This window comes from Rutilus rutilus (genome assembly GCF_951802725.1).
Source record: "Rutilus rutilus genome assembly, chromosome: 1".
In the NCBI taxonomy this organism is placed as follows: domain Eukaryota; kingdom Metazoa; phylum Chordata; class Actinopteri; order Cypriniformes; family Leuciscidae; genus Rutilus; species Rutilus rutilus.
The window spans coordinates 21,654,448-21,668,117 of NC_140209.1; the positions used below are offsets into that span (position 1 = coordinate 21,654,448).

Below are 13,670 nucleotides of genomic sequence, written 5' to 3' on the forward strand. Positions count from 1 at the left end.
ACTGCACAGGTTTAAACCAGATGTTTATAAATTAGTTCTTCCACAATGAAAACCTTCTCAGACCGCCTAAGATCTCATTATTAAACTATAATGTGATGTTCATGGCTCAGTCAAACGTTTAGGGCTATACAACCACACTCACGTGACCTTAAAGCGGCTATAAGGCTTCCTTTTCAAATGATGGAGACATAGGCCAGACACCTGGAATCGGTGAATAGCTGCTAGAGGCAGTGTTTCGTATCTGTGGCAACATCGTACTCAAAGACTTTTGAGCAATTGAGCAAAAGCAATTATTCCAGATCCTATTACAACCCGGTCCGTGTACTTTTGCGTCCATTCGTTTTTCTTTTTTTAACAACTATATAAAAAACAAAAAATGTGCTTTTCTTTATATTTGTTTTCAAGTTAATGGAGAGATTAACCACAAACAAAGTAAATTTTCTTATTTAAAATTATTTTATAAATGAAAATCAAATGATTGGTATACAACTATTTTTTCAGTTTTACAAAAATGCAATTTTTGATTCTTGCATTTTATTTGAGTTGACCCGGAACATTTATTTGATGACCTTTTCGTCGCCACGTTGATTACGTTTAAGGTGAACCGCTACACGTGCAGGATTAGTTCAGCAAAAAGATGGACCAGTACGTTCTTTTTAAAGGAAGCAAAAGGGTAACGTTGAAGGACGATGACATGAGCGCGGAGAAGATAGGTCGAATTTTTCAGGTGAGTACAAACATCAGTATTATTAATTTACAGAGAAAAAACACATGATCTTCGAAATGCACGGTAACTTTTTTCGTTCAGCTTTATTACTAACGTTACATGTTTCAAACTAGCTTTACAGTAAAAAATCAATAAGAGAAAATTAGCTAATCAATGCTGGATAGATAAATGTAAGCAAACAGTGTCGATACGGGCAAAGTGTAATCAATTATGAAATGAAAACAATTCGGCCATAAATCAGTCATAAAGACAGTGGTGTTATCACATGGAGTTGTGGTTATTAACCTTGACCTTGCTATTGTTTTTAAGGTTTCATCGCAGACTCTGTATTTGACAGATGATTCGAATATAGCAATTTTCCCGGCACAGTCGGGTTACTTCAGTACCCTAGACTTAACTACACGTGGGCATTATGAGGTCCATGGGGATGAAGTGGAGAAAGGGGTTCTCACCCCAGGAACACCCCTCTCAACCCCAACAGCCTCCCAGCGTTTCTCCTTTACACGCAATACTCCACCCTCTGCAGCTGCTGGTTCACCTGCGGCGGCTGTTGCAGGACCTCCGAAAGCCGCCATGACTCGATCATTTCAGAGGTAACTTATCGTTATTTTATTTATGCATGTTATGTTAGAAAGATTCTCAGTAAAGCTTTGAAAAACAGCTATATTTCATTTATATTGATAATTTTCAGTCAAAAGACACTACTATTTGTATCATGGGCACCAAAATGTCGAAAAGCACACAGGTTCAGTTGGCTCCATGTAGCATAATTTATTAACAAAAACGCCTAAAAATTTAGTGATTTATACTTTAGTTTGTGTGTGTGTGTGAAAGAGAAATTAAATTCTGAATTTGTCATGTGCATAATGTCTCCAGATCCATTTACATAGCTGATTTAGTAAACGGCAAACTGAGGCCAAGCAGGATGGTGGTAGTTCGTTTCATGGAATGTGAGGCTACAGTACATGGCATTATTGGTAAAGTTCAAGATGCTCTTGGCAGTTATGATCCTGTAATTCTCACCGATGCCCAGGGCAATGAGATACTTGACTCTGAAGGAACTAAAGGTGCATATTTGTCAATTTGTTTGCATTTTTAATCTGTTTTAAACATCAAAAGTAATATGACAATTTTTCATGGCATGTCACCTCCACGTACTCAGGATCCATGGAAGCAAAATGCCCGCAAGGTATTTGCCATTGCAGAGCACGACTTCACAGAATTTCAAGGCAGCAAGAGGAAAAGAAGGTACAGAATTAGTATTTGTGAGTAAATATTTTTTTCAAATGCACAAGTCAATTCTAATTTATTTTAAACTAAATTTAGCTCAAGTCGGAAAGATGATGAAACATCAAGTCTACAAGATGTCTATGATAAGATAGAAGAAGTGGTGCTGGCGTCACAGGGCCTTCAGCAAGTTATCTCAACTATCAAAGAGCTTTCTGAGCTGTCCAGTCAAACACCTGCCAAAACCTTGAGTGAAGTCCAAACAGAGAAAATAAAAGCAGCTTTCACTTGCATAGTCTGCAAAGGTAAGAGGTTAACCATATCTTTATAAACTGATGGAAGGGTTTGGATGTATTCACTTTAAAATGAGGGAAAGAAACCGCTTGCATTTCATAAAAAAATAAATAATTTGGTTTCTGAAAATGAATAAAAATCACAAAAGAGTTTATAACAATATGAATAATTATTTTGGGGCTTTGATAGCATGAGATAATCATTATTTGTGTTTATGGGGTGGTTTCCCAGACAGGGCTTATCCTAGTCCCAGAAAATGCATGTTTGAGCTGCCTAAATTTAAAAACATCTTGTAATTGTATGTCTTAACATATATCAATGCCAACTAAGGCCTAGTCCTGGATTAATCTAAACCCTTTCCAGGAATTGGAAACTGCCCCTTTATGTACCTTTTTCCAGGTAGTTGGATAATAAAGTTTGCCTTTTTTAAACACCCCATCTCTGCACAATAACTGATTTTCTTTTTTTTGTAACATTTTGTTTTTTAGGACCCATTGATCAACCAGTATTTGCCACCTGCTGTAGAAGCCTGATCGGATGCAAACTTTGTGTTGATCAATGGATGGCTACTTCATCACAGTGCTTAAAATGCAGAGAGGAAGCTCTTAGCAACCACATCTTTCTTGCAGCAGGTCTCTCTGAAGCTTTGTTAGCTCTTGGTGACATCATTAGGGTAGAGTAGGCCTACATTACCCAGGAAAAAATGTTTAGCTGTTCAGCAATTCAAGTTTAGTTCAGTAGTTTATTTGACAGTTGTTGTGTAAAGTTTTGTTGCACAACTACTTAAAACAAGAACGAAAAAGAAATACTTTAATTTATCAGCATCATGTTGATGCTTAAATTTGTGTGTAATATTTTGTTTCTAGAAAAACCACTTGATGGAAAGCAGCATTGAACAATTAGAAGGCATGCTCTTTAAGAGTATCTTTGAGTTAAATTTACTAAACAGACCAAAGCCTCTTTAAAAGGCAAAAAGTTTTTGTTGACCGTATTATTGAGCAAGTAAGTGATGTCTGGCCACTTTTCTGAAAACAGTTGTTCCACTGTAGCCTTCTCATGTTCACTCGTAAAAGGGTCTGTTCCAAAGGCCGAAACCCTTGTCAAAGATGATCCCAGTGTGTTCATGTACAGATCAGCTGCTTCAGTTCCATGAGGCAGTAGTGCTGCTGAGATTTTTTTTGCACAACCACCCTGTGCAATCTGGTTGGGGATTCCTTTTCCTGTAGTAAATGGGACATGTTAACTTGTAATAAATGTTTAAATGTCAACTGCTTGTCAAGAGTTTTTAAACATTATTTAGCATACCAGGAATCCTGTGGTTGTTCCATGCCTCTACTACCCTGCTAATGCCCAGATGACACAGCTGACAGACAAGGTTAGACACACAGTATCTTGTTAGGTTGCAGTCCATATCAATCAGTTCTTGGTCGACCAGCTGAACAAGAGCCTCCTTCAAAGGGTAATTAACCCTGTTGTTTATTTCTGGCCAAATTCTCTCGATTGTGTGATTCTGATGAATGAAAGGAATTAAACGGGCTGTTTTATAGAGTAAAATCATCAGATTCCTAAAAATTATATAATTTATTAAAATAATTTTTATTATGAACATGTCATCTTATTTAAGAAAAAAAAACTAAAATTTGGAAACCAACCCTTAAATACAAGTGATTGTAAAACAAGTTTGTATACGTTTTAATTTTATTAAGTTGTGAGTTTTCAGTAGTTCAAATTTGAACCACAAGACAACACCTACCTTTGTTGATGTGGTCTGACGATATGGTGGTGTTGCTGTATTCATTCTGTGGTCAGCAAGAATTTCTTGCATAAATAGAGTCAAGAAAAACTCTTTTCCATGGTCCACCCTTATCTGGTCCCACATTCCATTGTTGATTACTGCAGGCCTTAAATTATATGATGTAAATAGAAATTGCTTTATACACACACACACACACACACAAAACAGTAAGTGTTTTGGAATACAAACCTGTACACTTCATCATAGATAATGAGGTTATTCTTTACTGGCATACAGGAATATGCCATTATCTTGCTGCTATAGCCATCAATTGCTAGGACATGTGTAGCTCCAAACATGACCAATTTTTCGTTTTGATCTAAATGGAGTTTGTGGCCTGTGTAAGTGGCACAGTAAGGTATGGGATTAAGATTCCGTACACCCTGAGAAGAGTAAAAAAAAAACTGTTAATGAGTTACATTGTTTTTATTTTTTGTGACCCTGGACCACAAAACCCGTCTTCGAAGCAAAGCACGGGTATAGGCTATATGTAAAAGCTAAAAATGAATTGTATGGGTCAAAATGATTATTTTTTCTTTTATGCCAAAAATCATTAGGATATTATTTAAAGATCAAGTTCAGTGAGGATATTTAGTAAATTTCCTACTGTAAATGTATATAAAAATTTGTGAGTGGATGCAGTTAATGACTTCATTTGGACAACTTGTATAGTATAATCTCAATTAAAAAAAATGCAGAAATGATGTAATATAATAATAAAGCAAATGTTGTTGTAGCAGTAATTTTGTGGTACATAATGCTATTTAAATAGCCTGGGGCAATATAAGTATTATTAATAATAGTCATAATAACAAACTAACTTACACTGCATCGCATTTCATGATATGGTCGATTTATTGTCCGGAGGGCTCGTCCAACCCTACTTTCTGCTGCTCGAATTCCCTTTGATGTCAAATAGCCGGTCATCAATTTACGACCGTAGGTTGGTCCTGTCTAGAGGGATGGAAAGAATAATCAATTTTGTTTACAACAGGCCGTGTGCTCGCCAAAACATTTCAATGAGACTTAAAACAGGCGCTCTTCTGAAAACACCTTGGCCGCTTGACATCGTTTCTTTTTTCGAGATGCTTTGTGGAATATCCGCTGAAACGATGTGTATCCTACAGTACTTAGCATGCATGGGTGGAAAGGGCAGAGAGTGGACTCTAGTTGGGGACTTTTTGTGTATTTTTTTAAACCATAAATGCAGAAAATATCTCCATGTAGCGTAGCGCTTTACCCACAGTTTTGGGTAGTTTTACCCACATATTATAACTCTCCCGTCACAAGATAGGCTAAACCGCAGAGCTGAGCGTGAAATGGTTTATTTTAAACGTTGCGCTTCTAATAGAAGCGATAAAAAAATAGGCCTACATGTTTCGTCCTGGTTCTCAGAGTCAGCCACCCGCGTAGGCTACGGATCGGATCTATTTAAACTGGCCGGCCGTGCCCATGTTCGAAGTCCGACAGTATATGTTGCTAAGCCATCTTCTGGGTCAAATCCACAGATTATTATTTACATAAAATTACATTAATTTTTTTGCAATTTCTTTTTTATTATTTAAGAATTGAATTTCATGACATTCAAAGTGGAGTTATCGCAGCCAAATCATCGCTGTCAAACATTAAAATGCCATTTAAAGCCTATAATAAGAGCATTTACTGCTACAGTTTAAATAATTCTTGTCTAACTTCTGGATAATTATTTAATGTAATGTATATGCAATTTGTGTTAGTTGCACTATGGATAGCTCGGGATCATGGCATAGTACCCACGTACACAGATACTTTGCAAGTGCACCATGTCCCCACCACTTTTTGCCAAAGTTGACTTACTGAAAGAAATTTGAAAATAATTATTGCGGCAGGTGTGTTAGGGTTACCATCTTATGAATGATATTGCATTTTATTACTTACTTCTTGTACTGCTGCCGCTACAGCTATCTCCAGCTGAGTGTCGGAAACCTCCCGTCTCACACCATGACTGGCACAAAATCTTCTAACAGTCCTCGCCGAACAACCTCGCCCAACACCAATTTGAGACAGATGCTCAGCAACGTCCTTGTGTGTGTGGTGTTTTAAAATCATGTCCAAAATCACTTCTCTGTACGGTTCCAGAGACATGGTGCTTCGCATTCAATGGTGCGGGAAAAAATATTTCCGGGTCACTAATTTGGCCTCAGAAAACTAGTACAATTCGCTTTTATTCGATATTAATTTGTGTATTTTATAAATGTAAAGTAAAGGTGCAAAAAGTCATAAACAAAAATCTGAAAATAAGTCAATATACAGTTTTTTCGTAGAATGTTCTGAATACAGTTCTAATTCAAAATTTTGAATGTAATTTTTTTTGCTTAAAATACAACAACCGTTTATATTTTATTTTTCTCGTCATGGTTAAAAAAAGAAAAACGAATGGACGCAAAAGTACACGGACCCAACACACTCATCACCATCATCTCATGCATTTTCATCAGTGTTCAAAGAAAATGATTAACATGCCCAGCCAGCAATGACATGTGGGGCCCAGATGAGGGCTTCATGGGCGGCAAATGTGGGCCCCATTATGGGCTTGCACCCGGGATCCACATTGGGGCAAGCCATGGAAGCCCAGATGTACTAAAAGTGGGACCTGTCAGACCCATTTGGGCCCCACATGTCATTGCTGGCTGGGTGGTGACTAGCGTGACTTGAAATGTATTGAGTTACAATTACACTGTAAAAAATAAAATCGTAAAAAAACGGTCAATGACTGTCAGCTGCGGCTGCCAAACAAAAACCGTAAAAATAAAGTAAAATATCCTAATTTAAATGTGCAAAATACAATCACAGTAAAGTGTCAATTACAGTGATGTAAAAAACTGTTATGCAAATTTATGATCATGCAAAGCTATAAATTATAATATCAATATAAAATAAGATTTGACTGCTTTGTTTGACAGCTTTAACTGCTTGAGATGTCTGTCAAATTTAACACGACACGTGGATGTAACAACTTCTGTAAAATATCTAAAACATGTTGGGGGGAGGTTATTTATACAAGCTTATTTTAGCAAGAATGTCCAGTAGGCCTAATACTCCCACATTACAGAGTCCCATACAATGGTGCAATGGTTTCTAGCTTCTGTCCGCCAGCGAGAGCGCGTTTATGGGCAGGGCTTTTTGAATGAATCGATGCTGTAAACTACACGCTTGATTCATACAGGCAGAGAGCAGACGGTCCATTTCAGGGTGCGATATTTTTTTTCCCAGGATGGTAGGGGAAGACTCATGAATATTCATTAGGGAAGTCATCCCTGATTGGTCTTAACTCCAGTGACGGGTAGGTTTAGGGCGGGGTTAGGGGTAGGTCATCAGACCCCCAATGGCGGGTAGGTTTAGGGGTGGGGTTGGGGTAGGTCATCAGACCAATCAGGGATGACTTCCCTAATGAATATTTCTTTCAGGTAGGGATGGGGAAATGAAGCCTCATGAATCACTGAAGCTTTCCCCTAACTGTTCCGGGAAAAGATTCAAAGCTTCGAGAGTGTCGAGAACAGCGCCATCTTGTGCTTATTTAGAATAAAGCAGCTAGAAGCCTGTGTTAGAAGCAGAGGTGGGAAATCCAGGGCCCAATGAGTAGAAGTCCTGCCATATGTTTATTCCACCCATAAACTCAACTCTCTCCTGTCTGAATTAGCAAATCCAGGTGATTGGAACAAAATACTGAGGAGGACTTTTACTTTCTGAACCTGGACTTTACACCTCTGCATAGCAATGCCACATGTCAGCCAAGAACAAAGAAATAAACCAGAACTGGACCTTATCGAAGCCCAAACAAATAGTAATTTCAGACACAGTCTTAGATGAAATCAACTGAAGAGAAAAGAAGACATTAAATCTGTGAAGATCTCAGCAGAGGAGGATTAAACAACTCCACAAACAGCATTACCAGCTTCACTTATTACTAACCAGACTGACTTTATTTCTGTCAGACGTCTACAGAAGTTTTATTGAGAATTAACAGAGGTTTAACTCTAACGCGTTTCATTTGAAGTCACCATAACAGTGATTAGTGTTTCCATTAGTTGGGCTCTAAACTCTTGATATACATATTGTGTTTTTTGCCTGCTGTGACAGTGTGTTTGTTAAACACATTTGCAGCAGCAAAGAAAGCTAAAGTGAAATGAGATCAGGTGATGATGGTTTCCTGTTGACGATTTTATAATCATCATGAAATAGACAGATTCACTGAGGTCTTTATAATCTAACAATTACGTTGTTCCTCTAATATATTCACATCACAAACCTTGTGTTACTGCAGCATGAGATCCAGCAATATAACAATCGTTTTAAATCTTTAAACAAACACAAAATAAAAAAATTTGGCCTATGGTGACACACAGATATCAACAATCAGCGTATGAATCTCAACAATGGTGACAATCACAAATATTTAGATAAACAGAATAATTCAGAACATCACTGAAAAGCTACTAATTCACAACAAAACCAACAGCAAAAAATAAAAGCAAATATTTAGAGTCAAACTAAATTATAGGGCAATTCAGCTGCATAATTTATTCATGTTGCAATGCATGCTGGGAGTTTTGTACTATGCTGGTACCCAGCATGCATTGCAGCAAGGTACTTTTGATTGTCACCATTGGTGAGATTCATACGCTGATTGTTGATGTCTGTGTGTGTCATATTATACTGATTTGTTTTTGTGTTCATGTTTGTTAAAGTCTTCTAACTTATTGTTATAATATTGCTGGATCTCATGCTGCAGTAACACAGGGTTTGTGTTGTGAAAAAAATATTAATGTGACAACATAATTGTTAGATTAAAATACCTCAGTGAATCTGTCTATTTCATGATGATTATATCAACAGGAAACCATCATCACCTGATCTCATTTCACTTTAGCTTTCTTTGCTGCTGCAAATGTGTTTGACAAACACACTGTCACAGCGGTCAAAAAAACACAATATGTATGTTAAGAGTTAAGAGCCCAACTAATGGACACACTAATCACTGTTATGGTGACTTCAAATGAAACGCGTTAGAGTTAAACCTCTGTTAATTCTCAATCAAACTTTTGTAGACAGAAATAAAGTCAGTCTGGTTAGTAATAAGTGAAGCTGGTAATGCTGTTTGTGGAGTTGTTTAATCCTCCTCTGCTGAGATCTTCACAGATTTAATGTCTTCTTTTCTCTTCAGTTGATTTCATCTGAGGCTGTGGCTGAAATTACTATTTTTTTGGCTACGATAAGGTCCAGTTCTGGTTTATTTCTTTACTCTTGGCTGACATAGTCAGAGGTGTAAAGTCCAGGTTCAGAAAGTAAAAGTCCTCCTCAGTATTTTGTTTCAATCACCTGGATGTAGTATTTAGGTGTACTATCATGAATGATCAGGATGAGCTTTGCGTACCGTGCTTTTATTACTCTGCAACCATATACACTCCCACTCTCAAAACATAGTGAACATATCCCTCCGCCTCTCACGTATACCAACGTGATGACGTAAACAGTATGTGCAGGTTTACTGGTACGATCTGAATGTTACATCACTTCTTTTTTTTTTTTTTTTTTTTAACTAATGAACTCAGTTATGTTATTTCCTCTTCTACTTACTTGAGTGATCAACAACTAAACATTCACTTGGTCTGCGATCAACGGCAAGACATGAAAATAAACCAATAGATTGCTTCAGTATAACAAATCAATTAAGTGCCTACTCAGTCCATTTTATAGTCCATGACAAAGTCTCTGAGGTACTGTGGAGGCTGTCGGTGCCTAGCAGGGTATCTTGCCACCACTGGGACTGTGTCAGCAGTGACTTCATCATCTTCTTCTGTTGTCGATGTGTCACACAGGCCAGGGTCAAGCTTTTTGAAGAAGGATGAATTTCTTGTCACTCTGTGTCCATCCCGCTCGGCAGTGACCATAGAGCCTTTGACTGTGGTTACTCTATACGGCTTGTGGTTGTATGCTGCTGTGAGTTTGTTGCGCCTGGGTTGAGAGCACAACACAATGTCTCCGGGTTGGAGAGGGTAATGTGTAGCGTGTCGGCGAGTGTCAGAGTACAATTTCATTTTGGCCTTGGCCTCGTGGTCTCTCCTGCGGAGATCCTTGTCCAATCTGGTGGGTGTGCTCACAGAAGGCATCTTTGTATGTATCCTGCGTTTGAGCAACAACTCAGCGGGTGATGTTGTTGTTGTGCTGTGTGGTGTTGAACGGTACTCACGCAGGAATGTGTAGAGATGCTGTTTCCAGGGGATGTTCTTCATGTGGGCAACACGGAGGCATTTTCCAAGTGTTCTCATAAACCTCTCTGCAGTGGCATTTGCCTGGGGCCACAGTGGTGTGATCTTTCGATGGTGAAATCCCATGTAGGCTGCAAACTTGCTAAACTGTTCACTGGTGAATGGGGGGCCGTTATCTGTTTTCACAGATCTGGGGATGCCAAACATGGAAAAGATTTTGTCTATGACAGGGATAACAGAGTTTGCAGAGGTGGAGTGTATGACTTCCACCATGGGGTATCGGGAGTACTCATCTACGATAACTAGCAGGTGTTCACCCGTTGGTAGTGGGCCATAGAAGTCTGCGCTTACATCTTGCCAGACTGTGTCAGGGAGGTCTGACATCTGTAGGGGTTCTGTGTGCGTTTCCGGTGTGGTTGCTTGACATGCTAAGCAGTTTCTGACCATTTCCTCAGCCCGTCGGTCGATGCCTGGGAACCACACCTTCTCTCTCAAGAGGGCCTTGGTTTTTGTGATGCCCTGATGTGCCTCGTGGGCGAGCTGAAGTATTCTGTGCTCAAGTGATGAGGGAATAACGATTCTGGATCCCTTAAGTATGATGTCATTTTCGTGTGACACTGTGAGCTCGCTTTTCACATGTTCATACTGTCTTAGCGCAGAGTCTTTTGTGACTGTGTGCCATGCATTGTTGCATATGAGAGCGCTAACCTTTTGTAATGTTGCATCCTTGAGTGTCTCAGACTTGATTTCATCCAGAGTCATCGCTTTTGGTGTGTTGCTCTGCACGATGAAGCTTATGTATTCTTCAGCTATTTTTGTGGCACGGCTGTTTTTGGTAGGTGTCTGTGCTGGGATTGGATGGCGGGACAAGTAGTCTGCTGGATTATCAGTCCCTTTCCTATATTCTATTTTGAGGTTGTATGGCTGCAGCCGGAGTCCCCAACGCTCGATGCGGGCGGGTGGCTTGGACCTGGGGTTGTTCCAGATGAGTTCGAGCGGCTTATGATCCGTCACCATTGTGAACTCTTTGCCGTAGATGTAGAGATGAAAGTGTTCGCAGCTCCATACAATTGCGAGCGCTTCACGCTCTGTTTGAGAGTACCTCCTCTCGACGTCACTGAGTGCTCGGCTTGCATATGCGATGACGTGTTTCTTTTCTTTGTCTTTTTGCAGCAGTATTGCCCCTAGCCCAACTGGACTAGCATCGACGACGAGCTCTGTTTCTCTGTTCGGGTGAAAGTATGCCATCGTGGTCTCGCTGGTGAGACTCTCTCTCAGTGTGCTCAGTGCTGCATCCTGTTCTGCGCCCCACTGCCATGTCGTGCTCTTCCTGGTGAGCTTTCTGAGGGGCTCTGTTACCGTGGCGAAATTAGGGATGAAGCGTGAGCAGTAGTTCGCCATGCCCAACAGACTTCTGACCTCTGCAGCATCCTTCGGCTTTTTGGCTTGGTATATGGCGTCGACCTTCTTGGGATCTGCTGAGACACCGCCAGCGGAGAAAATGAAACCGAAGAACTCTAGTTGCGTCTTGTTGAATTCACACTTCTTTCGGTTTAGTGTGAGGCCACGTTCTTTGAGTCGCTGGAACACGGCTGTTAGGCTCTTGTCATGATCAGCCTGCGTCACTCCGTAGACGATGATGTCATCGCTGAGATTCTTCACCCCTGCGATGCCCTGAAGTGTCTGATGGATTGTGTTCTGAAACACCTCCGCGGCTGACGAGATGCCAAAGTTGAGGCGCTTGTATCTTCTCAGGCCTAGGTGTGTTGTGAATGTGGTAATATACCTGCTGTTAGGATGTAATTCCAGCTGGTGATATCCCGATGTCAGATCCAGCTTTGAGAATACGGTTGCTCCATTCAGTTCATGAATGACATCATCTATAGTGGGAGTCAGGTGACGTTCTCTTTGGATGGCTGTGTTTGCTTGGCGCATGTCAACACATATGCGTACCTTGTCTGGGTCTTTGGGCTTTGGTGGTGTTACAATGGGCGAGACCCAGGGTGTTGGGCCTGTCACCTCCTCTATGATGTCCTCGGCTTCCAGTCTCTGTAGTTCAGCTTCCACTTTCTGACGTACATGAAAAGGAACTCTGCGGTGTGGCTGGCATGTGGGCTGTATGTCTGGGTTTATATGAAGTGTCACTTGAAAGTCTTTGAGCTTACCAACGCCGTCAAACAGCTCGGGGTGTCTGTTCACAAGCTCATCTGCTACTGTGAGGTTCACTGAGGGAGGTCTGATAGTGCGTATAATTTTGATCAGCCCCAATTCATCAGCTGTCTGGTAGCTGAGTAGGGAGCAGCCATCACCTTTAATCACATAGAACGTCCCATCTGTTTTCGTCTTGTTCTTCGCCTCCACGCAGCCTGTGAATTTCCCAAGGATGGGCAGTGCGTCTTTGGACCCATAGGCAAGTATTCTGAGATCTGTGTGCAGGAGGCGGGGCTGGATACTCAGCTTGTTGTATGTCATTTCACTGATGATGTTTACAGCAGCACCAGAGTCGATCAGAACTGGCACTGTGTCTCCATATAGCTTGATTTGTGTTAGCGGCTGCTTACTGTTGCTATTGCTGTTGACAGTATATGCATAGGATTCATCACTGCTTGAAGATGACTTGGGTTGAGCTGATTCACTGTGTGTCTCTACCTGATTAATTTTCTTTCTATAGCTTTTTTTGTAACCCTGTGTCTCTGCTTGCTGTTCAGTGTGTTGTGACTTTGACCTACACTGTCTTGCGAAGTGGTTTTGCTTCCCACAAGCTTTACATTGTTTACCCCTTGCAGGGCATTCGTTTTTGTGTGGCCACTCACCCCCGCAGTTTCTGCATTGTGTGTTGCTGCCACCTGCCGGACGTTTTTGATATGTCTTCTTGTGGATTTTTCTGTGTATTTGATTCACAGCAGTAATGGGATTAGAACCTTCTTCAATTCCTTTTGACTGCAGTTCAGAAAGTTCAAGAGTCCTGCCGTATTCAAGCAGTTCTTTTAATGTCTTGTTTGCCTCCCTCAAACCATATTTGCGCACTCTGGAGGATGTGCAGCTTTGGATGATCTGTGACTTTATTTCATTGTCCACGTCACTAAACTCACAGTATTTTGCCAGCATGCGAAGTCTCGTATTATATGCATCTAGATTCTCACCGGGCTGTTGTGCAGCTTTCCTGAAGACGTACACTTCATACTGGACATTCTTTTTGGGCGAGAAGTACTCGGTGAGTTTTGTTTTAACGTCTGCATACTTGTCTGTCTCTGCTGCCACTGTGTCGTATATGTCGTGCACTCTTTCGCCAGCTAGATGTAACAGGAGGGCTTTCAGTCTTGGGTCCCCGGTTATGTTCATAGCTGTAGTGTAGTTCTCAAACCTCTGAAGCCACTTA

The 13,670-nt window shown here is 40.5% G+C and overlaps 1 protein-coding gene and 1 long non-coding RNA gene across 2 annotated transcripts; both read left to right on the plus strand.

Moving 5' to 3' along the window:
- Positions 1-637: 637 nt before the first annotated feature.
- Positions 638-1,826, plus strand: LOC311304302 (uncharacterized protein; the record flags this gene model as incomplete). The annotated part of the gene is made up of 3 exons (XM_084431247.1): positions 638-727; positions 1,037-1,320; positions 1,604-1,826. 3 exons carry the CDS (start codon positions 638-640, stop codon positions 1,824-1,826), a joined length of 597 nt encoding a protein of 198 aa, XP_084287373.1.
- A 70-nt stretch (positions 1,827-1,896) lies between these two features.
- On the plus strand, positions 1,897-3,493 carry LOC311301340. Its single transcript, XR_014629438.1, has 3 exons — positions 1,897-1,975; positions 2,054-2,259; positions 2,737-3,493. It is a non-coding gene; the product is annotated as an uncharacterized lncRNA (long non-coding RNA).
- The last annotated feature ends 10,177 nt before the right edge of the window (positions 3,494-13,670 follow it).